This window comes from Rhynchophorus ferrugineus, unplaced genomic scaffold, assembly GCF_030347505.1.
Source record: "Rhynchophorus ferrugineus isolate W39M unplaced genomic scaffold, kcgeb_rfMv2 rfM6, whole genome shotgun sequence".
Taxonomy (NCBI): Eukaryota; Metazoa; Arthropoda; class Insecta; order Coleoptera; family Curculionidae; genus Rhynchophorus; species Rhynchophorus ferrugineus.
Genome location: NW_027472585.1, coordinates 42,780,121 through 42,806,236, shown reverse-complemented (window position 1 = coordinate 42,806,236; position 26,116 = coordinate 42,780,121). Strand labels below are relative to the sequence as shown.

Here is a 26,116-nt window from a genome sequence, read left to right as displayed (position 1 = left end):
TGTAAATTCGTTTTAGAATCAGACAATATTTTCCTTCTCATTTTATTCTAGTCAAAAGAGATGCAATGCTGTCTGACTAGTTCGAACACGTAAACAAATGAGTCAGTCAAAGTTGTCCATTTGTTAGACGTATACAAAATTCTTGAAAGCTATAGTGATAAGACGTTATAACTTTAACCTATGAACTGTTTTGGCTGTATAAATTAACTGTAATTTTTAGATGTACTATAATGTTAAACTAAACTATATTTGATAACATTTTTGTTCAATTATTTTATGTAGATTAGAATTTTGTTGTATATCAAACTGAAACTGAACTAAAGCTCAAAGTTGATGCGGCAACATTGCGACGTTTTGATGTCACAAATTTAAATGACGAATGTACAAAATAACTTTGAACAAACCGTAAGTACACAATTATAATAGTTTGTAAGTTAGGGTTCTGTTTAATTATATTTACATTGAACTCTTTTCCATACCACCGAGTTCTAGGTGTGTTTCTAGTTATATCCACGGGAGGCCTAATCCACCTAATTAACAATTGTATATCCAAGTAATATATTTTACTTTCATTGGAGAGCATGTTTACGTTTTACGCTTAGTTCATGCCGTCCTTCGGTACACTGTTTCCTTCTAAAGACATTTTGATATCGCTGTATTTTTCTTTGGTTTGTTCTATTAATACCTGTATACATCTTTATTGATAAAACTATATTTAATCACTGCATTCTCCTTAGTGCATTTGCCATATCTGCAACACAGTTACTATTATTTCTCTTTTGGAACATTTTAACCGAATGGTCAAATAAATTACCGATAATCAAACTATACTGGCTAGTTCCTGCCTTTTTGTTATTTCAGACCTCACTTTTTCTTGCAAATCGTTGTTTTTTGCAGAAGTAACTTTTATTCCGGTTAAACTAAATACTTAGAACTGTCATACAGTGGGTTTTCACTTAATAGTCATTTAGTTTATTATAAGGTAACATCATTGTTTTTCTCAGTCAAAAGTTATTGTGTTTTGAAACTAGAGACTCCAAATCATTTTCATCGACGATTTTTTACTTTAGAAAAGTCGATGAGATTCTTACAAATATCAACATATGGCGACATATTTCATTTCATGACATCGCAATGGAACTGACATCGATCATAAAACAGTTTTGAATGATATACCTGAGAATGGATACCAAAAGAAACTAAATATTGGGTGTCCCATGAATATTATGGGGCGGGATTATGGTTTTACCTGAAAAATTGTTGAAATATTTATGAAATATTGAAATATATATGAAAACATTCGAAAAAACGAAATGACTTTTTCCCCAACCCATTATATATATAGACACCAAGCATATTAAGTTGTTGATTCATAGTTTACTACTGTTTTATGAATATACACAAAAAATAATTGTCGTAAGACCACTCCCATCATATTGACCAGATATGTTCTCCCGTGATTCCAGAAGAGATTACGGCAAGGCCGTCTGGTAGACAGAAGGCAACGGTTTCCGTGAATGTTACGCCGTTTACAAAAAAAAAACCGTATGTTAACTTAAAAATATCGAACCAAATATGTTCTTTATAACTGCAAATTTGATTATACAATAAACATATTTTTTCGGTTTATTAAGATATCATTCGATATCAAATTGAATTGTTAAAAATGCTGATGTATTACATCATGTAAATGGAGTGAGTATGATCAAGGTTGAATTAAAATATGTTTTAAAATAGAAAAAAAAATTATTGAATGGGCAAATGATGTCGAAACGCTATCGAATGGAATGGAGTAAAAATGAAAGGGATAAAGAATTTACAATGAGGTTTGAGGAAAGAGACACTGATATCTTACATATATATCAGATCTTTTGTTGCGTAAAACTTTTTTTTGTTACGTATATTATCATAAATTAGTCTTACACTGTTAAGTTATACCGGTGGCAGGTAAAAATTATTGAATTATTTAAACAATCTAGTTATCCATGCAGGATAATTTGTCTGTCCAATGTATCTAAATTAGAAGGGGTCAATCCTTCTATTCTGTGTTAACATAATTAATTGTCGAGACATATCCATTATTTATTTTAAAGAAACCCATCAGGACGCCACTGATTTAAAACTTGTTAATCAGTTAGGACAACACTTCCCAATATTATTGACATTAGATCGAAACATTCGAGTTTGTTGACCACAAGTTGACGTTGTTGTATTAGACGTTAACATGTCTGCAAATACTAATTAGTTGTTTATAATTAAAAATGCTGTTTACTTTTTGAAATTTTCTATTGTTTATGATAGTCGTAGTTAAAATATTGTTTAATCTAATATTATGTGTGTGAAAAAGTAATCTACGATTTTAACGTGAAGTTCCATCGGATAGAAATATACAAAAAATCACAAAGCTGTTATTCCTGGTTGCTTGATTCGGGCGAATTTTTGTTTTATTGGAATTTATCTATTAGAAATAGTTTGTTATCACTCTTATTACTATAAGATTTTACAAAAAATAATTATGTTAAAAATATTATGACCCCCTTGTATGTTTATTATTTTTTTAGAGCGTTGAAATTTATAATCAACTAGCTAATTAATACCAGTAAATATACACAGAGCTAAATTATCAAGTATTGCATAAGAGATATTTATTAATTTTATCTTACGCAATATAATAAAAAATATAAATCACTTTAACACATCCGTATGGGAAAGATAAGAACTTTAATTAAAACCATAGACAGATTTGGTAACTGTGTATTTGATGTTACTGTAATATGAATTAATTTTGAGGAATTTACAGCTGAAGCTCTAATCTTTCGATTTCGCTCAAATTTTGGAACGTTTTTGAAAAATTTTGAAATCCGTCTGCAATAAAACATTGATAATGATTTTGAACACTCTACAATATGTCATGTTGAAAAAAATTCATTTCAATTCAAATTATCTTTCAATATGGCGATTGGTAATTAGATAGTCTTCATACTTCTTCTTAACCATTCTTCAGATTACTTGTCAATGTTGCCTCCAGTTGGTTGGTAGACACTGTATTAGTAAGACTACCTTCTACAGCTACTATTACTTCTTCATTTATTAGAATCATTTTGTCATAAATAAAAATCAAAGGAAACTAAATCTGTCGAATATAATGGATCTCGTGATAATTCGTACTTTAATAGGTACACTGATTTTCGCTATAGTCCTTTTAATACTTCAATATACATATAAAGAATGTAAAATTATAATATATAGATGCCGGCTTGGTGGCGCAGTGGTAAAGGCGATGGGACGGTCCTCCTGCTGTTGCGATAGCCGCGGGTTCGAATCCTGCTGGGCCATGGTCGTAAATTTATCTTTGTGATTGTTTAAATTTCGTGAATGTTCTAGGCAAGAGTGTAAAATCCGACAAGGAAAATGATCCCAGTTACGCCAGTAACCGGGCTGGGTAAGACCCGATGTCTTCTGGGATGATTTCTAAATTTGGTCACTCGCCAGTCGGTAGGCTTAATGCTGAGGTCCGTGGTTCGGAGACCACGTTAAACTTTAGGCCCAGTCCAGATAAACCCATAGTTGGTAAAAGAAGACTTTAAAATATGTTTAAAAAAATTTAAAAAATATATAGAAATACAAAGAAATTATAAAGGATGAACATATATAGCATATCGATTTATTGTGGTTTTCCTGGTTTATTAAAACCGTAATAGCAACAGCAAAATATTGATTTTATTTGCAGGATAATCAAATAACAAATATTGACATTCACTTCAATTATTCGTAAAACACGCAGAACTAAATACATGGATCAATTATCATTGAAAGCAAATAAAGTCATAAATATCTCAATTTAATCTCCATGCCATAAACTACGAGCGATAGACGGAAAAACGGTTCAACCTTAATAAAAAAAACATCAAAGATGATCATTATCCGGTAGTTATTGATGATGCACTGTTTGAACAGTGGCCCTGTTGAGTTGAACTGAAGAACATCAACCTTGTAATTCTTATGAGGTCCCAGTAACCTATGTTGGTTTACTAGTCATGAATGAGTTATTTTTAGCTAAAACACCAATAACATTCTAACAACAAACTATGTTAAAGAATTTCTATCTATGTTAGTGGAGAAATAATAAAACAAAAGACAATAAACTGTGCGTTATGAAAAATTGCATCTATTATTAGTTTTCATTTATTTTGCTTCTTTTGAAGCTTTTAGAAGAACCCACAGTACTGCTGCATTTATCATGCTGGATTTCCTTAATTTTTTTACTTTATAAAGCTTTTTATGCCAATTATATTGTCGATAGAGTGTTTTCTCGTAATTTTGGCATCTTTGTGTGTAAGTTAAATATGTTGTTTGTGCTTCAGCAAAGTTGCAGAAAGCAGAAAGTCTAACAAAAGACTTTTGTTACAAAAATAGTTACAAAACTGCCGTTACATAAGCTATGGCCATTTACTGTACCATGATGCAAATAAGTCCTTACCTTACAACAAAAGAAAATGTCACGAAAGATGCTTTTTAACTCTTATATAAATCAAATTGCATACATTTCCTATGAGTAGTTTGTATAAACATATGGTAAGACTGACTTAAATAAGAGAAGATGACCTGAATGTATCAAAAATTTAAGAAAGGTGATTTTCTTTCTTGATGAAAGTCTAACAAAAGACTTTTGTTACATAAGCTATGGCCATTTGCTGTACCATAATACAAATAAGTCCTTACCTTTCAACAAAAGAAAATGTCACGAAAGATTCTTTTTAACTCTTATATAAATGAAATTGCATACATTTCCCATGAGTGGTTTGTATAAACATGTGGCAAGACTGACTTAAATAAGAGAAGATGACCTGAATATATCAAAAATTTAAGAAAAGTGATTTTGACGCCGAAGACAAAGGACTCAGCTGAGACTGAAGGTGTACTAAGATGTGAAATTGAAAAAAGCATCATTGAATGAAAATTGGAACGGAACAAAAAACTCAATTTTTTCATGGTAACTGTCAATGTCAATAAATCTTAATAAATTCATCAAGATAATTTACAATCATCATGTTTTTATTAAATGTTGGATACAGAAGTATCACTACCTTCATTGTAAAATACTACAACATTGTTCGCATTAAGTTTTAAGATTTAAGTCATGTATATGTACATTAATTAATAGGTTTCATGTCAGATAGTATGTACTTTTATAGGTTCTAGAAAAATCATGGGATATAACAATAAATAAGCGTTCAACATTGTTCTGAGGCACTAAATGCGTTTTTTATCTAAGATTATTCTATTAGTTGTGGTAAATAATATGTATAATTAAAAATTCTGAGAAAGGAGCTACCGCTGGCTTGTTGAAAATATCTAGTGGCAATTGAACTATTGAAATGGTGAATTATTCCTACATGACGTGTTTTTGGTAACTTCAGGTAATTAAATACTATTACAATATAGAAATATCAAACAATATATGTTGTGATTTATTTTATATACACAATATCTTTTGAGTATGTTAGTTGAATGAATTTCAGCACACTCTCTCTGAGAACATGGATTAATGATGATGTAACACTTTCGAACTATACACTGCATTTATATATTATGCCATGTAATGTGTAAGAAATGTTGGATTTACAGAATAAAACATATAATTTTCATTAAAATCAAGCTACCACACACAGTTTATGAAATAGAGATGAACAATAGTGAATCTAATTTTTTTTCTAGTTTGAAATGTTTCTAATGTAAATTTTTCCGAGACCACTTTATCAAATCAACACACTATAAGTACCAGCTCATCCAGATTGGCTGTTATAAATATAACTCAACAGTATAAGACAGTTCTACGAACAAGACTTTCTATAAATCATTTTTAAGAAATTACTGTAATTCTTGGACTGTGCACGTCATAACCACTCGGTAAAATACAAAATCTTTTTCTGCAAGGTATAAAGCAGAAGTAAAAGCAACAAAATATGGTAGTGACCTGTTCGGTTAATTTTAACAGTGCTATTTTCTGTAAGTTATGTTTACTGTTATATTATCGTAAAGAAATCTCAGCTTCGCCTAATTTTCTTTGTTGTAAAATAGGTTCTCATGCCTATTAGATGTTGGAATTAATTCATAGGGTTTAATATATAATAGTTTGTTTAAACTGATATTTGAAGACTTAAACTTAAGTTCAAAAAAATTGTCCTATGCTAGTTACTGCTTTGTCTTCTTTGTTATGCGTCGGTCTACTTAATTCAAATATTTTAAAGTCTCCTTTTACCAACTAGGGGTTTATCTGGACTGGACCTACAGTCCTCGGCATTAAGCCTACCGACTGGCGAGTAACCAAGTTAGAAATCATATCAGGAGACATTCGGTCTTACCCAGCCTGGTTACAGGCGTGACTGGGATCATTTTCCCTTTCGGATTTTGCACTCTTTCCTTGGACAATCATAAATATTAAACAATCACAAACATAAATTTACGACCATGCCCCAGCAGGATTCGAACCCGCGACTAACATTAGGTGGAACCCGTCCTGTCCTGTGTATAGAGTGCATCCTGTTTGTTGTTACTTTTAACGATAGAATATTATTAATAGCTTATGTTGAACAGTGTTGAATACAAAACCAATAAAAATTCTCAAATGTTATTTCAATGATTATTTCTTGTAAAAGAACCTTAATATCACTATTAATATTGGTTCTGTAAACATCTTCTATATCTACAAACAAAATGGCCTTTGTAGGCAATCAAATGTTTGTTTATATGACGGTCTAGCTGCGAAAAATATCATGAAAAACAAATAGTGGTTTACTAAAGGGTATCTGTTTTTTTTTTGTGAAATTTGGACGAAGTTTATTGGACAAACACATTGTTATTAATTATCATTAACATTGGAACGAACTCAACAACAGGTCATTTATGAATTTAATTCAACTTTTGGTGGGGAAGTTTCTTCAAAGACTACTGATGGTGATTTGCTGACCTTAGTCTTGGTTATTCCTGACTCCATTGACCCTGAATTTGGTGTTAGAGTGACCACTCTCTCAACATAATGGTTTTTAGGTTGGTTGCTACACCTTTTGGGGATGCTTCATCGTGAATAAAGTATTTCAATTTTATCGAGAAATAAATTTAGTTAACGATATTGTATACATGGTCACTTGTTGTCTTACGAAAGAAAAAACAATTCATCTCGTCGTGTTGAGATTATACAGTTATTAGTATTTTATAATACTTTAAAAGAATTAATTTAAAATCTTATTTTTATATAAGATGTGTTACTTTATAACATAAAATAAAATCGAACTTTTATCAATGGCTGTTTATTCTATTGTCTAAATATACTAATATACGTTTTTACCCACTAAATAACTTAAAATAATTTGAAATACTATTATTTAAATGACATTTTTTAACTGAGATTGTCAAAACCTTCTATATATGAGTGAGTGCATTGAATATAATCATGTTTTATTGAGATATTTCCTTTGTATTTGTTTTTTTTACCACTTGTAATTCTTCTCTTAGATCTTCTTGTTTTTAATCTAGTATTCAATTATTATAGTAAAAAAATATTGTCTACAATAGTGTCATTTTCTTGAAATATACATATATAATGTATGTATTTATATGAACATATTTTTTACATTACCTGCCAGTATGTTATTCAATGAATATTATAACCATTTTATAGATACTTACTGGTAGTTAAAATACCACTAATCGTTGATTTTCTAGTATTTTAAGTGGTATATATTCAAAAACTTCATAAATTTATCATTTCAGCCTCCTTATTACTTCTTCATTTTCTTTTTCTTAACCAATAAAAACTTAGTGTGACATATAATAATATATAAATAGACAAGATTTCTATATTTTTAACCTTAATATGTCAATGTCATTGCGATGTCGGAACAACACGCATTCCAGAAATAGACCAACAGATGGCCCACCGTATAAATGATTTAATAATAATTATTGTTCCAAAGATAGTCGAATTCGAGTTTCTCTATGAGTTATCATGAAAATTTTACAAAACAAAAAAAAATAGATCGAAAGTACTTTGGTCTAGTGATTAAATTACACGAAAACCCGCAATAAAAACAACACATTTATTTCGCAGATACGAGCACATAATTAACAAATGATAAACCGAAAACAACTTAAATGAAATAACATCCATGATTTCGGTTTAGTTATACGGCAGACGTATCTCAGTCAATATCCCGTAGTGCCAGAGGTGTATATCAAACAAAACTCGCGAACTAGTGTCGTTAGAATTGATATATCGAAGGAACAGTGTTAGGGAGAAGTCGTTAGAGGTACTGGAAGATGTTTGGGGAAAAACTAGTTTTGAAATCGAAAGATATCCCGGCACTGGAACCATTTCTGGAATATGTCAATCGACCCAGGTAGGAACGACCATTGTATGACGTATCCAAGTTCGTTTGTCATTGAGCGTCAATTTATTGATTCTTTAAAAACATTTTACATAATTCTGACGTCATCGGTCATAATTTTAAGTCGTGAAAGGTTGAGAGGATCCCGTCTTGGTTTCAAAATATGTAGATAGTCAACATTTTGATAACCAATAAGAATTAAATGAATTCAGTCAGTGATTTTTTTTTAAATAAAAGCTTATGTGGGTATGTCGTTAAAAAAAATAATTAAGGGTAAAACGTTCTAAGATCTGTTCAGTTTTTGTGACGTAACATTTGTGTCTTTGTGTTAATTATGTTAAACGAGTTATTACATTAAAATAAAATAGTATAGACCTGCAAAATATTATCTTATTTACAAACAAGTAACGATACACATTTTTTATATGATATATAATCTTTTCTTTTCTCATTGAGGCTCCTATTTATACCTTTTCACTTATAGGAAGAAGATGGAAGGTCTCTCTGAAGCCTCCAACGGTAGTCTTGATGATTGATCATTGAGATGATCCATTTTCCTTGGTATTTTTCCCCTTAAGATGTTTTTAACATTTTTTGTCTGTTTGTTTACAGTTAGGGTCTTTATGATTACCTAAAAATTTCTTTTTGATCTCCTTTAAAAAATCCTCCTTTCTTTTTGAGGATCTGTCATGGTCGTAATGAACCATTCCTTCCTTGGCTTCTTTTGATGAATCCATGAAAAAAATCTCCTAAATCTTGACGTCAGCGTACCAAAATGCATAGAAATCAGTTGGAAAGACTCAAACAACTTGTTGTTGTCAGTCTTTGTAATATATTTTCCACAAAGAAAGTAAGTCATGGGGTGTATTGATGACGTGGACCATCAACTGTGGAAATACGACCAGGATAACTCGAAAAAAATCACCAATGAACCTGTCACATTTTTTGTAACTGGATCAGGCAATCGAGCTTAAGAATGGAATGGGTGGATCATACTCAAGATATTCGGGCATTTGATAAGACTTGCTTCGTCTGGTTTAATCATTTTTTTGCTTTTAATTATATATCAATTTTTTATTATCAATAATAATTGAGTGCAAAGAAATATTGCTTTTTACTGTTTCAAATAACCTTTGGCAAATAGATAGTCAACCTTTCAGGTTTTCAGTTCTTAAAATGTTTTACTGAATCGTTATTTTTCAATCGTTCCCACCTGTTGCTGGAATGCGCCGTTGAGTGAGTGATTTAATCCTCATTCTTTGTTCTTTGTCCCTTGCCATTGGCATCAAAATTACCACTTTTAAATCGTTGAAACCAAAACTAAGAATTGAGATGTCATGAAGAAAAATAAGCGTAAATTTCTGAAAGCGTTTGATGGATTTCGGTAATAGATTATTTCAGTTGACACGGCAAAGGTAACCAATACCGAGAATGCACTTATTTTATGTAGAGAAATGTCAAAATAATCAAACCAAAAAAGAAAAACTGAAAATCTGAAGGCTAAAAGGCTCGATATATCGTTATTTTTCTAAGTCCATATTTTTCGATATTTTATCAAAAAAATTAATTATACTTTTTAAACATTATAAAAAACAATTTAATAATTTTTAGTGTTTAGATTGGTACTTAATTGTAAGGCTTTATTAAAAATATCAATATATTTTGCGAAGAAATATCGATATATTTTTTTAAATATCGAAAACGATACATCGATATTTTTTAAGACATCGAAATATAAATATCGATATTTTTCTCGGTGGCCAACACCCCTAAATCTAACTTCCAGGTTGTTTACATTAATACTTTACATTTTCACCAATAGATCGCTGATAAATATACGTGCAAACACCTAATAGTCCACCAATTTGTATGCTTATTTTCAATCTTCTACACTTCTTTTTAACATCGTCCTGGGTTTTTGTTTAGAAATTAAATGATAATTTTATATCACTTAAAAAAATTAAAGACTGAACAAAGCTTATGCCAGATACTCATCGTGTAACCAGCGTTTATTTTCGCGGTTATAAACCAATTAAAAGTTGTCTATTTTTAAGTGTGATATCCAGTGTATCTGATACATGTTCCTACAGACGATTGGCACATTATAGATTAGATGGTTGTAGATGGTAAAATTCTATTAGTTTAACCAGAAAGATGTCGTAACGGATATGTCAGCGTTTTCGTGAACTTATTGCTTACATGCGTAAAGACATATATTTTATTATCTATTAGGACGTTTCATGGCGAAATATCATTAACAAATCGTAGTGTAATTCTTTCTCTTATTAAACATTTCTACTAAACTCGTCATATCAGTTTTAATCATTTTTTAGAAATGTTTTATAGGCGAGTAACGTTAAAACTATTTTAAATATGATATATTTAACAATTTTTAGACACTTTCATTTTCATTATGATATTTTTATTATATTACAATATTTTATTTAGGAAACTATCGTTCGAAAGTCATTCAGTGTAAAAGCCATTCAGTTTACTTTTTAAGTACTAATCATATCATATGAAAAGTCGTAGAAACATTACAGGCAACTGCTTCTATGGTTAGTGTAATGGTTAGAGCGTTCAGCTCACACGTGGAGTTCGTTGGTTCGATTCCCAGCGAGGGCAACAACTTCTTGTTGTTCTAGTTTGGTTAGAACATTTGTCAAATCACCTAGGCTAGGTAGCGGACCCAGGGGCCTGAAACGTTCCTTATTTTCAATCATTGTCTCTTTATTCTTATTTTTCCTCATACTGATTGCACCTTTACTTGGCCTACCCATTGTAGGTTAATTACCCATTGTGTTAATTTATTGAATAAATATCTAACAGTAAAAAGTATAATCAAAAAAGTTGAACCGGCTTCAAAAAATAAATAAAGAACTCACTAAAAAGTAAAAAATAATCTAACGTAGATTTTTAATACAAAATAAAACATGTTAAATAAAATATGTACATAATAATCGTTGTAATAACTAAATAAAAATAAACAAAAACCTTATTTAACCTATCTACTACACGTACTTTATATTCTACTATATACACACAATTATCGCATGGTTAGAACATTCGAGATATAAAAATGGGACCACGTGTTCATTCTGTCAAAAGTTATGCTTAAAATAGGACATCCCAAAAAGTCATTTTTGCCATAACTTACGTTTTTACTATAGAAAATGTGGTGGTGTTTATGAGTTTTTAGATAATTGATCAGAATTGGCTTATTCGCGTTTATTCCGAAATTCTCGATGGTAAGAGATGAACCTAGCTCTAACCGGCCAATCATAGCCTTATTTGATCCTGTGACGCCCCACGTCAACCGTAATGTGAGATTCTTTGTTCATTTCTATAAGTTTTTAATCGTGAGACATATTTATAGACGAATGTGTTTTATTTGTTCTAAGATATTAAAAATTATCATGTTGCTATATGTGTGAATAAAGGGTTATCATGTTTAGTGCTTTCTTAATGCAATTTTTCGTCAACTTATGAAACCTGTCAACTGTAATTACTTTTTTTACTTTTGTAATTGTTCTAATTTCAATCCATTATGTTCACCTCAAGTGCTTGGAAACTATTGAGTGATCAACATTTAATGATTCAAAATGCTGATTCTCGTTGGGCATGAATCTTCCAATTCCTTATCCACGTCCAAATCAATATTTTCATCGTGGCCATCATAATTTTGTTCGTCATTTGACATCATAGGAACTAAAAAAATAAATTATTCAAAACAAAATTACACACACATACATCATCTATTGTAGTAACCTAAAAATTAATTCCCAATCCTAATAACATTTATATTTCCACGATAATCGATTGGCAAATATAAGAACTGTCATCGCTTGTTTCACTTCAAAATGTCACCTATTCAACTACAATCCATCAATCACATCGTCAAAACTGTACAGTCGTGTATATTGTTTAATTTAAGCTCTAATATTGCATGTTATTGGTGCTACCTTGATTTAAAAGCATAAGTGTGTCAAAGTCAATGACCACCAGTATTTTTTTGATCGTTTACAATCATCAGCATACATGAATAAATAATAAACACGATTATTAAAGAACAAAATATTTATTACGTAATCTATTGTTTGAACAATTTGTATCTACAAGAATTTGATTTCTATCATTGTAGAACAGTTATCAGGTCTCTAGATGCTTCACTGTTCAATATGTATCATTTCGTCGAAGTATGTTCCAGTACGTTGAAAATGGTTGAATTTGTATCGAATAAATCTCACTAGAGAGAGACGGTTGAAAGATCATTGAATGATGTGTGAAGCTTATGAATTCAACATGTGAATGCTGGTGTCGACGTTTTAAAAGTGATGATATTGACTCTAAAGAGCGTTGTGGACATCCAAAAACAATTGAAGATGAGGATTTAAAAGTATTACTCGATAAAATCATGAATGAGGATCAACAATGTTATTCTTCAGCATGATAATGCTCGACCACATATTGCAAAATCGGTGACAACGCACTTGGAGACATTCAAATGGGAAGTGCTTCCCCATCCGCCGTATTCTCCAGTCCTTGCTCCTTCTGATTACTTCTTGGTTTTGTCCAGATGTCATTGCAAAGTGGAGAGTTTAAAATAATTAAATAGGCCGGCTTGGTGGCGCAGTGGTAAAGGCGATGGGACGGTCCTCCTGCTGTTGCGATATCCGCGGGGTTGAATCCTGCTGGGGCATGGTCCTAAATTTATATTTGTGATTGTTTAAAATTTGTGAATGTTCTAGGCAAGAGTGTAAAATCCGACAAGGAAAATGATCCCAGTCACGCCAGTAACCAGGCTGGGTAAAACCGGATGTCTTCTGGGATGATTTCTAAAGTTGGTCACTCGCCAATCGGTAGGCTTAATGTTGAGGACCTTGGTTCGGAGCCCACGTTAAACTTTAGGCCCAGTCCAGATAAACCCATAGTTGGTAAAAGGAGACTTTAAAATATACATATAAAAAAAATTAAATACCCAACAACTTAAAACACCCTTGAAGATTTTAATATAAAAAAGAACAATTATTAATGACAAATTAATTGACATTAAAATAAATAAATAGTGTTACTCACTATACTCGAAAAAAAAATAAGGAAAAGAATGACACAATCCAAAAAAAAAATCTTTCGGACTTGTTCACTTTATCTTAAAAAAAAATCGTTTATATAATCATTATTTATTAATGTTATGTCAAGGTTATTAAAGATAATATGACGTTAGATGATCCATCTAACCAAAAATGAACAAAATTATCAGATTTAATGAAATATAATTTTAAATAGTTATAAAATTTAGAAAAACCAAAAATATAATTACAGGAAAGGCTTTCGGCACCCTATCTTATTGGAAAACATTGCTCTTTTTGATTTCACCCCAAGCGGATAGTTAACAGTCGCCAAATATCTGAAACATTCACGAAACTGACAAATTACCATTTATTTTAAACAAGTTAAATAATTAAACCGCAAAAAATATCGGTCACAGTCGCACGCCAACCCAATTGACAGGCTCGTTCGAATGTTGAATGAATTAATCATCCATCATAAAAAATACGGCAAGCCGACTATGACAGAAATGGAATTTTAATTAGAAAAAGTGGAAATATTAGTCATCGGTCGAAAGGTTTTCCTAGAAATGTGTTTCTAATAAATTTGGATTTCAACAGTATTGTTCGTTTAGTTTATTGAAAACAATTCTTAAATACTTTTTTTTTAATTTAATTATTACATTGTTACTAGTCGCTTCCGTCTAACCTACAATGTAACCTACAGTCTTTGTGATAACTTAAATCTAGGTATATAACTAGGAGGACCCAACGGCCCTATATCAGTCTCTGGTGAAATAATGTTCATACATGTCACTGCTGTGATTTTTTATTATATGCACCTCATTACACAACGCTACACAAATCAGACGGTTTGATTCTTTTGAGTCTGTGTCCTGTTCTGGTGGTATCCAAAAGCTGCAGTATTTCAATATTAGCATGAGAATGGAGTCTTTGTTCATGCCCCCTTGCAATTATCTTAGTTTCTTGACTGACTGTGGGCATCTGAAGGTCTCGATGTAGGTAATCAGTCCTATAGTATTTGGCTGCGCCCACAATACCTCTCAAGGCTTTGTTCTGAAAAATTAGTATTTTATTTATGTTACTCTTTGCAGAACATCCCCATAATTGAACTCCGTATGTTCATATAGGTTACAGTATTTGCTTATATATTAGCAATTTATAATTGCGATTTTCTTCCAATTAGCCAGTACATTTTCCTCTATTTCAATTCCAGTTCTTTTCTTTTCTTCTTTATAAGTTCCTTCCAGCGAAGTTTTGCACCAAAATTCATTCCGAGATAATTAGCGTTGTTGCTATATCGAATGATTGTATTATTTAATGTTATTGGTGCTTGTAAGGTCTGTTTATAGGTTAACTGCACATTTTTTTTTTTTTTTTTTTTTTATAATTATATACATTGTTACTAGTCGTTGCCGACTAACCTACAATTTGTCCTTATAATAGCTTAAATCTAGGTATATATCTAATAGGACTCATCAGTCCTACATAGTCTCTAACATAATAATAATTGTTTTAACACTTTGAGTTTTTTCTAATGCACCTCACTGCACTACACTACAACACACTACACAAGTTCAAATGGTTTGGTCCTTTTGAGTCTGCGTCCGGTTTTGGTGTTGTCCAAGAGTTGTAATACTTCGAAATTAACATGAGAGTGAAGTCTCTCCTCATGTCTCTTTGCAATTCTTTTAATTTCTTGATTGACAGTCGGTATCTGAAGATCTCGATGTAAATAAATGGTCCGGTAATATCTGGGTGCACCTACGATGCTTCTTAGGACTTTGTTCTGGAAAACTTGTATTAGATTTATGTTGCTTTTTGCGGAACATCCCCATAATTGTATTCCGTATGTCCATATAGGTTTTAATATTTGTTTATATAGAAGTAATTTATTATGTATAGTTAATTGAGATTTTCTTCCAATTAGCCAATACATTTTTCTATATTTTAACTCAAGTTCTTTTCTTTTCTTTTTGACATGTTCCTTCCACCGTAGTTTTGCATCAAGTGTCATTCCGAGATACTTAGCATTATTGCTGTATGGTATGACAGTGTGGTTTATGGTCAATGGTGTAAGCGCGGCCTGTTTATAGGTGAATTGAACATGCACAGATTTGTTTTGGTTAATTTGTATTTTCCAGATTTGGGTCCATTTATTTATAGCGTCAGTAGCCTGTTGTAGGTTTCGGGTTGCTTCTTCGCTATTGTTTCCGACAGCAAAAATAGCAGTATCATCAGCAAATGTAGCCATTGTAATGTTTTCGATTTGTGGTATATCACATGTATAAAGTAGGTACAGAATTGGCCCCAGTACACTTCCTTGTGGTACACCTGCTTTAGCTTCTTTTATTGTAGAGTAAGCTTCCTCTTGTTTCACTCTAAACATTCTGGCTGTGATGTAAGATTTTAATAGTTCGGTGTGTTGCTTCGGTAATATTTTCTGTAGCTTATGGACGAGGCCTTTGTGCCATACCTTGTCGAAAGCTTGTGCTACATCTAAGAATACAGCTGAGCATACTTTATTATCTTCATAGGCTTTTTCAATAACATCTGTTATTCTATGCACTTGATCAATCGTTGAATGTTTGGTAATAAACCCAAACTGGTGTGTTGGTATTAGGTTTTTTCTCTCTATAATTGGTTTTAATCTTTTCAAGAGGAGCTTTTCAAATACCTTAGCTATCATCGGTAACAGTGAGATAGGTCGATAAGCTTTTATATCATTTGGTGATTTTCCAGGTTTTGGAACCATTATTATTTCAGCCATTTTCCAAACGTCTGGGACATATTTCAGTCGAAATGCTGCATTGATTAAGTTAGTGAGCTTTATAATACCCTTTCTTGGCAGATTGTGCAGCAATTGCCCTGTTATTAAATCATAGCCTGGTGATTTATTTGGCTTGATGTTAGTTTTAATAACGTTGGTGACTTCTTTCGGAGTTGTTAATTGAATTGTCGAATTTTCGCCGTCTATGTCCGGTAAAGTATGTTCAATTTCACTTTCGTTTGGTTTGAAAGTTTTCTCTAAATGGTCAGCGAATGCTTCTGCTTTCTCCAGGTTGTTGCGTGCCCAACTTCCATGCATGTTTCTTATCGGAGGACTATGTAGACAGGATCGTTTTAGGTATTTAGTGGCTTTCCAGAGCGAATAGTCTGTGTTCTTGTCGTCTGTTAAATTTCGTAGATAGTTATTTATGGAATTGTTTTTAATTTCCAAAATTTCCCTCTTCAACCTTTGTGTTATGTTGTTTAAGATATTCTTATTTTCAGGTGTTCTATTTTGCTGCCATTTTTTCCGTAGTTTTCGTTTTTCAGCTACCATTTCCTTGATTTCTTTCGGGTAATTTATTCCTTTGGTTGAAGTTTTAATTTCTGGAGTGTTATTCCAAGCAGCCTGTTGGATGTCTGCAACGAATTTTTCGGTTTCATAATTTAATTGGTCTTCTGTCTTAAGGGGAACATTTAGTTGAATTCGATTGTTTATTTCTTCAACAAATCCTTCCCAGTCTGTCCTCTTGTTGGTTAATGTTGGATTTTGTTGTTTTCTTATAATGTTTTCACTCAGCGTCAAAATCACAGGTGTGTGATCTGAACTTAAGTCAAAATTTTCTTCAACTTCCATGTAGTTAGTGGTTATGTTTCTAGCTATAAAGAAGTCTAACAGGTCTGGAGTTTTCTCTGGATCGGTAGGCCAATAAGTTGGTTTTCCTGTCGACATGTAACTGCACCCTAGCTCAGCAGCTGCTTTATGTAATTCATTACCTTTAGTTGTCGTCATTCTAGATCCCCATCTTGTATTTTTAGCATTGAAATCACCACCGATTATAAATTTTTCTCCTAGGTTGTTTAGAACATTCAAGTAATTTTCTTTTTTTTGGTTGTATCTTGGAGGGCTATATATGGAAGCTAATGTAACCCTGTATTTGCTAGATATAACAGTTACTGCCGTTACCTGATTTTCTGCTAAACTGAGTCCGGGTTCTTGATGATGGCATATATTATTTTTTATTATTATTGCACTTCCTCCTCTTGCTGTGTTAGCTGGATGAATGGTGTGGTAAAAGTAATATCCTCTAAATTTAATAAAGGATTCCTTTGTCAAATGGGTTTCAGATATTAAGCAAATATCTATTTTTTGCAATTCTAGGAATACTTGTAGGTCAGCGTGATGTTTCTGAATCCCATTAGCATTCCAAATTGCGATGCGGATGTCTTTACTTGCCATTTTTAGTTCTTGAGGCCACCGCCCTATTGTTTTCGAGTTTAAGTAATCTTTCAGAAAACGATTCAATAATCTTTTCCTGGTTGTCCAGCTTTGCTATAAGTTTCAATAGCAGTTCGTTGGTTGTAACGTCTTCTTTTTTTGTTTCTTTTTGAGCGGTTTGGTTTATGCTTTGAGCATAGGTCATTTCATCGTTGACTTCGTTGTACATTTTTGGTTGTTTATTTTGAGTCACTGTTTTTTGCTCTTTAGCCTGACTGATTTTATTTCTTCTCTCTTGGAATGTTTTCGCAACTACGCATCCTCTGTAGCTTGCTGGATGCGCTTCATTGCAATTCGCACATTTCGCTTTTGTTCCTTTGGGTTTTTTGCATTCTCCCGTGATGTGTTTTCCTGAGCATTTTACACACCTTGGTTCCCTTTTACAGAATTTTTGTGTGTGTCCATGTAATTGGCATCTCTTGCACTGTGGCACAAGATTTGCCTTTCTAAGAGGTTCTATTTTTACTTCGACTCCTAGAATTTGTTTAATTTCATAAATTGCTTTTATGTCCGTGTTATGTTGGAATGATAACATAAACAGTGGTAAAGGCTTCTTCTGGACAACTATTTCTCCATTGTTATTTTTATTTCGTTCTTTTTTCAGGATATTTGTGACGTCAGTACATTTAAGTCCATTTTTTATTAACTCTTCCACTATTTTAGTAGTTTTAGCTGTCGGTGGAAGCCCTCTTGCCATTACTTTAATGTCTCTGGTTTGCTTATCTTCATACGAGTGCCATTGTAATTTTAGGAATTCCAAGCACTCAGCAATTTTCGTAAAAGTTTTACGACATTCGGCGTTTAATTTGATTTGTCCATTGTTTAATGTTGTTGCTCTAAATAGTATATTATTTGTTTTCATTGTTTCATATAGCAAGTCAAAGTCTGTGACATTACTTACTATAATTGGAGGTGGTCTCGGCACTTTTATTTCTTTATTCAATTCTTGTGCTTTAATGGTTTTTGGTTGTTGTGGTGAAGCTTCAGGTGTATAGTTTGCTTTTCGTTTCTTATTTCTTTTAACTGTTATCCAGCCTACTTCTTTTTGCAATTCTTCCTCGTCTGTTTCATAGTTTACAGGCAATTTGTTTTCAGTGCACTGGTTCACTACGGGAATGCTAGTTGGATTGTCTGTGTTTTGGTTTTTTATTAGGAGTTGTAGTGCATCTAATTGTTTTTGCATATTTGTTAGTGCAATTTCCAGATTCCGTCGGGCTGTTTTTTCGTTAATATACGCATTATAGAGAGCTTGCTCATTTTGCGTTCTCTTATGGTTTTCTTGACAAAAGATTTGATTCTGTTGTGCCAGATAAGCTTCACCTGACGTTGAGGATTGTGTTTCCATCTCATTTAGTCTCTGGTTCTCTCTATTAATCATTTTTATTTAATGAATAGTTTAATTCACGTTTTTACAAAAATTTCAGTACCGGTATTTGTTTCAGAACCGTTATAACGCCGCATTTGTGGTACAGATGATGCACCTCCGACCCCTAACAGCCCCCAAAATTTTACCTTTGTTACTTTATTGCAGTGACCATCGTTTTAAACACATTTTCACTAAACATTTAACGCGCAGTTTTAACACTGTTATTGTCGTCACGGTTTTTACTTATTTTTTAAAATCGCATTTGTGGCACAGGTAGTACACTTTCAAATTTATTACACTGACCGTCGCTCCAAACACGTCTTTACTCTACGAAGGTCGAACGACAACTCATCGTTAACTGCACATGTACATATTTACTTTCATTAATTCTTATTTTCCAAGCTTGTGTCCAATGATTTATATTGTCACTTGCCTGTTGTAATTTTCGTGAGGCTTCTTCACTATTGTCTTCGACAGCTATAATCGCAGTATCATCAGCAAATGTAGCCATCGTAATATTCTCCATTTGTGGTATATCACAAGAGTAGAATAGATAAAGCATTGGTCCCAGTACACTTCCTTGTGGTACACCTACTTTAGCTTCTTTTATTGTAATCTATGATTTTAATAGTTCGGTGTGTTGTTTTTGTTAGCATTGTAGTTTATGAACAAGGTCTTCATGCCAAACCTTATCGAAGGCTTGTGTTACATCTAAAAATAAGCTGAGCCTACTTTTTTGCTTTCGTAGGCTTTTTCAATAACATCTGTTATTCTGTGGGCCTGGTCAATTGTTGAATGCTTGTTAATAAATCCAAACTGGTGTGTTGGTATTAGGTTTTTTCTCCCTATGATATACTTAAAAACAATAAATTAATATCAGTAAAGATTTTATTAAGTAAAATTTATTTTATATGAAAGATATTGTTATTCATGGAAATAACAACATGTGACAAGAAAATTATACTTTTGGTAAAAATTAACCGCAATATACAGCATATACGCAAAATTTAGATTAGTTTCATCAATATGGCTTAATTATTATGTATGTACTTAATTTCGTTATATAAATAGCTATAATATTTACTAAAATTACATCGTTTGGTATTTTAATTATATAGCACATCATGATACATCGCAGTATTTACATTATCATGTTAGACAATAACAAAAAAAAACTGAACCGAAACCAAAAAATAAATAAGGACCTCACCAAAAATTAAAAAATAATGACAAATTTATAATTTTAACGCAAAAAAAACATTTTAAAATAAATTATGTACATAATAATCGTTTTAACAACTAAATTAAAATAAACAAAATCCTTTTTTTAACATATCTACTACACATAATATATATATATATATATATATATATATATATATATATATGAGTTATGTGTGTGTCTTAATATAAAAAAGAAGTAAATGTGATTGTGAATTATTAACAACGTTACGTCAAACTATAATAAATTTATTCGTGGATACCGAAATTAGTATGTTTCTATATAAATAAAAAAAAAACTCGGAATCAGGAAGAACAAATATCATCATTAATCATAATTGGACCTATTGCCGCGCAATATATATTAAGCCATTATATTATTAAATAAAACAGACAATAGAATACGCCGCAAAAAAAATAAATATATACTTGTTTCAGATATCCAGTCGAATGTTACCTATTTATCTTATTGGCGATAATGTGTTTTACCACGCATTTATAAGGAAACCTATCAGAGCTTAATGTAATTCTCTCGTACTTTTGTTGTTGTGTACCGACAAAAAATTGTTTTCGAAAAAAACAAACAAACAAGTGTTATTAAGCTTTCGGATAATTAACATATTCTTAATTTAATATCGTATTTATTTGTGGACAATTAATATCAGTTCAGTGTTTGCATTACAGCGCCAGTAAAACGTTAACGTGACATTAAATTGGATTTATTGTAAAGTCTGTTTGGGCTTGTGGGGTTCAAGTATGGGGTTGCAAACAAGTTCTTTGATGGATTACCAATGCTTGTCGCTACGCAACTAACGAAGAACTACACGATGACCTCGAATTCAATTGGATTTACGAAGTTATACGAAGGTCACTATTTATATTTCGGGAATGGGAAAAAAACAAATAGTTAAACTGCGAATATTTTTATTGTTTTTAAAAGTACTCGCCACGATGATCGATACACTTTTGCATACGCTCAAACCAATTTTATGTCATATTATTACAATTGTATAATTTATAAGCACCACCTCTATGTTATTAACGATTTCAATTTGAGATTCTTGATTGACTAATTTCGAATCTGTAGATATATTGTCTATTCTATTATCGATGCAGTCTTCCTTATTTGCTCCTTTTGCTTCTTACTGTGTGTTTTTTATATGATTTTTCTAATTTCTTGTTTTGCAATTTAATCAGTTTTTTCTCTCCCCAAGCACTAGCTACATTATCTGCAAAAGAATTAGTATCCATTATCTTCTCATACATATATACCAAATGCATATGCTTGTCCAGAGTATTCTTTGTCGTATACTCTGGACAGCTACAGACTTATACACACAAATCTTACACACTCTACTATATAAAGTTATATAACTATTCTCGCAGATTTGATTGATAGTTACATTGTATATTTTGTTGTAATGTTCGACTTCAAATTTGCTTGAATTTTGTTGAACTGTATGTATTTTATACTTATTTTTTGTACGTTCTGCTTGCTTATGGGCCATAATAATTATATGATCCTGATATTTTCCAAATTATCAAATTTCAGATTATCTGACGAATCTAATAGTTTTTCAACTGACACCCTGACACATTCCTTTTAGTGTATTTGTTTTTCATACCTTGTTCAAGTTTCTACAATAACAAATAGACAGAAAATGTATACAAACATGACCATATTTCATTTTTACCTTTACTATAATCTTCTAACAAGTTCTGTTTTCATATTATTTAACATAAAAATATATACTTTGTTCCATGACAATCTACAAAATTAGTGCTATAAAATGATATTTTACTAATAATTTATAACTTATACGCATTATATGCTGCTAATTGTGCCAATGAAATAATTATATGACCACAACAAAATGTAAATACAAAATTAACCTAAAAATTATTTCTAACCACAACTGTGGTAAAATGCGTAGTTGTCAAAAATCTCTTGCAAGATTAAAAAAGTGCGCATGTGCAGTTCTAGCCAGGGGTGTGCAACTACAATGCTAAGTGGTGGGGCAAAATCTTGTTTAGTCCAATCATTGGTGGCGCTGACAACGTGAATTTGATTGGTTAGTTTAAAAATATTATATAGAATCCTGTAAGGAAAATAATTTGCTTTGATTGGTCAGCCATTTCACGTGACTATTTTATGACGTCACATTTGCTGGCCAATAATATTTGAATGAAAATCGAATTTAATTTAAAAAACTAATTTATTAAAATAAAATCCTATACAAATATACATAAATGTAAATAATATAAATAATAATAAAAAACAACAGAAATATACATAATTGCAAAAAGCAAAAATAAATAAACTACAAAAATGTAAATAAAAAAAATTAAAAGCCCCATACTCCAGACAAAATAATTAAAATACTCTTCTATAACGCCTGCTCCCTTTTTCGTATTTGTTTAGTGCCATCAATTTTATAGGATCTATTAGAGTTCTATCTTGTATTTGTGCTATACTGAAGGTAAAGTCCTTCCCTGTTAATATTGAATTAACTTGTTTAACCCAAAAATACAATGAACATTTGACAATAAGATTTAAAATGTGGTCTTCAAAATCGCTATGGACTGGGCAGTTGAAACGTTTAAAATTTATGTGTTTTTTTAAGACATCTCTCAGAATAACAGATATGCTATTTTTATGACAAAATCTAGGTATTAAATAAAAGAGATAGCTTAAAGATCTACAAACAGTATAGTAAAACAGTCTTGATGGAGTTGTTAATTTGGGTCTACGCGGCTGCATCGCTTCTATAAAATCAGTATCGAGTTTTTGATCTGTGGAACTACTTAATGTAGAATGTAGACAGATATTGCACGTTGTCTTTTTTCTCAGAAGTTTTATCAAATAGCCTGAAATATAGACTAACGTGCAACGTTCCACTCTTGTTTTCCTCAGAGCAAAGTTCTCTGGAACTGAAAATATAGACTCAACTGGTGATTCTACAACCTCTGGTGATGCTACATCTCCAGTTAAAAAATAATGTAAGTTATCTAAAGCGCCTACATGTTCATCTTCTTCACAATTTGCTCCGGGCGAATGATGTGAAAAAAATGAAATGATGAGCCCTTTTAGAAATTTCTCGAACATACTAGGGGAAGGATGCTGTTTCTACCTCTATGACCTCTAATAGATCCAACAAAAATCTTTAAGCAATCTTGGTTAAGATTTGTTAAACAAATGTAGTTATTTGTAAATTTAGACAAAATAGATTTCTTTAAGTTAATAAATCCCCTAAAAGTAGCAATTAAATTTTTAATTGATGGCACCATAACAAATATTTTCTTAACAAGGCAATCAAATTTAAATATATAATTCCTCTACTATAAAATGATTGAACACTGATTGTTCTAAAAAGTTAAAGTATTGCAAATATTTTAGGGATATTTTACAATTAAAAGTAGTATTTATTACTACTAATTATCCAGTTATATTAATTATTACCTTCTTGTAAGACTTCTTTATGTAGAGACATCACATTGACAACATACGCACAACTTGGTAGATTAATTGAATTTTATTACTACTAACATCTTCATAAGTTTTTGAGTTTCTGTAAACAAACAATATATAAACAGACATGTAGTAGATAGATAATTTTATATGTACCTGATAAAACCAATGATGGATATGCATTTACCCAAATACCTGTTCGTGAAGGAAGGATAATTCTAAATTTTTCACTAATATGTCCATAACAAACACCATGACGTTGATATATTTGCATTGTGGTTTATCCAGGTAACTTACTATTATTTACTTGATCAACCCATTTTTGGAAAGTATCGAGATCATTCTTTGGGAAACGATGTCTAATTTCCGTAGTAGAATTTTACCCCGGTACACTACATCTTTTACTACACTGACGTATTGTCATCAATTTTTATATTATTACCCCATAATAATTAATGTAAAACAGAAAATATGCACAACGCAAAACGAAAATTTCGTGATCTAAACAAAAACCATAACCTACAAACAACAAACATAAAAATGGACGCCTATAGAAAATGCTGATTTCACACAATTTGATCGACCAATCACATTTCATGTTAGTGGCGGCACCTGCAATTTAAACTGCCAATCACAATTTGCGATCGCAGCGCTACAGTTGATTGAACTAAACAAAACATTTCCCCAAGGTCGCCTATACCGTGAAATTTCTATTTTTTCTATGGTTCTAGCCAATTAAAACTTGTATAGGCATAGATGTATAGGTTTTATACTGTCGTCTTGAAATGTTACTGTTTGGTGGGGCCAGAGTGGCGTGGTGTATTACAAACTATTGAAATCTGGTGAAAGTTAATAATGATCGTTATCGACAACAAATGATTAATTTGAACCATGCCTTGATCAAAAAATATCCAGAATGGATTTGAAGACGCGTTAGAGTGATTTTAAAGTACAATAACGCACCGTTTCATAAGGCAAAATCGGTCAAAAAAGCCCTGAAAGCCATTTGGATGGATGCACCCGTCGTACTCTCCTACTTGCAGAGCAGTAATTCAATTTCGAAGTTTGAAAATGGCTCGATGAATGGTTTTGCTCGAAGGGTAAACAGTTTTTTTTTGGGATGCTATCCATATGTTGCCTGGAAGATTAGCAAGATGTATAGAATCAAATGTCCAACGCTTTGAATAAATAAATGTTTCCATTTTCTTGAAAATTATATAGTTTTTTTCCGAAAAAAAAAAGATAGTAACTGTTCGGTACGCCTGGTAAATATAATATTTAATGTCAGATGTAATTCAAAAAATATATCTGGAAGATGCGAAGAAATCATGACTAACAATGAACAATAACAAGATTGTACCAATTTGTCGAAATAAAATAAGTCGTACAAAAGTACTCTCAAAACCTATAAACCTAAGTCCAATACTGGTGATGACGTTTCAACGTTCAATCAATATTGTGGAACTGTTTTTGGTACTTTACATATAACCTTAATCTATAACATAATTTTAGGAAGGATCTGAAATAGTTTCGAAGCCTAATCATCCGAACTAAATATACATTCGGATAATATTGTCGATTGAATGATGTTGACATTCTGATAACTATTTTTAAAAATAGTCAACAACTTTAATACGTTTTTACAACGTTCAGTATTAAAGGGATTTGGTTGTAAAAATACTAAAACTTTGCACTACCTGATGCCCTTAAACCTTTTTTGGGTATGATTTTTTCGAAAACTGCTCAGTGGATGTAAATGACATATTGATGGTTTATAGTATGTTACGATACGCTTTATAGTTCAGGTATAAAAATATTAACTTGAAATCTTAAGAAGAAGATTCATGGCCTGTTTATTTTATGGTTTTCGATTGTGAATCTATTGGTTATTGAGAGATTCTATGGTTTCGCCAGTAGTTATTACTGTCATCTACATCTATATATTTTATATATAAGGAATCTATATCGGAAAAAGCTATACAGCTCAAGGATGTCCTGAAAAATAAGCTTTAATGTTTTTTTTTCGGAAAACTAGTTCTTGAGTATCTATAATTTCATTAGTATATGCACTGTTTCAGTCAATAAGGAAAATAGTTCAAATTCTTCACTAATATATTATATTGAATCTGTGATGGAGCAAAATTATTTTTATTTGCATTTCCGGCCTCAATCGCATTAATTGTCTTGCAAATCTCATCAAAATTGGCATCACTTTCCTTAGTGTCAATGGTCGGGCTCTGCGACCAGTTTGTGAAGATTTTGTGGACTTGGACAACGGTCTTTCACTGTTTTTTTTTTACGAATTTTTCATTGCTCAAGTTGTACCCAAGCCCAGTT

General features: G+C 31.6%; 1 protein-coding gene across 4 annotated transcripts in view; it reads left to right on the top strand.

Annotated features, from left to right (window-relative positions):
• cu (NADP/NADPH phosphatase nocturnin) overlaps positions 1 to 26,116 on the top strand; it is a 51,757-nt gene that overhangs the window by 16,695 nt on the left and 8,946 nt on the right. Inside the window, exon 1 of one of the 4 annotated variants that reach the window (XM_076406842.1) lies at positions 7,962 to 8,399. The exons of the other annotated variants lie outside the window; for them this stretch is intronic. Within the exon in view, the coding sequence (XP_076262957.1) occupies positions 8,320 to 8,399 (80 nt within the window). The 5' untranslated portion in view covers positions 7,962 to 8,319. Of the gene's footprint in view, positions 1 to 7,961; positions 8,400 to 26,116 lie in introns of those variants that run through there. 4 annotated transcript variants of the gene reach the window in all.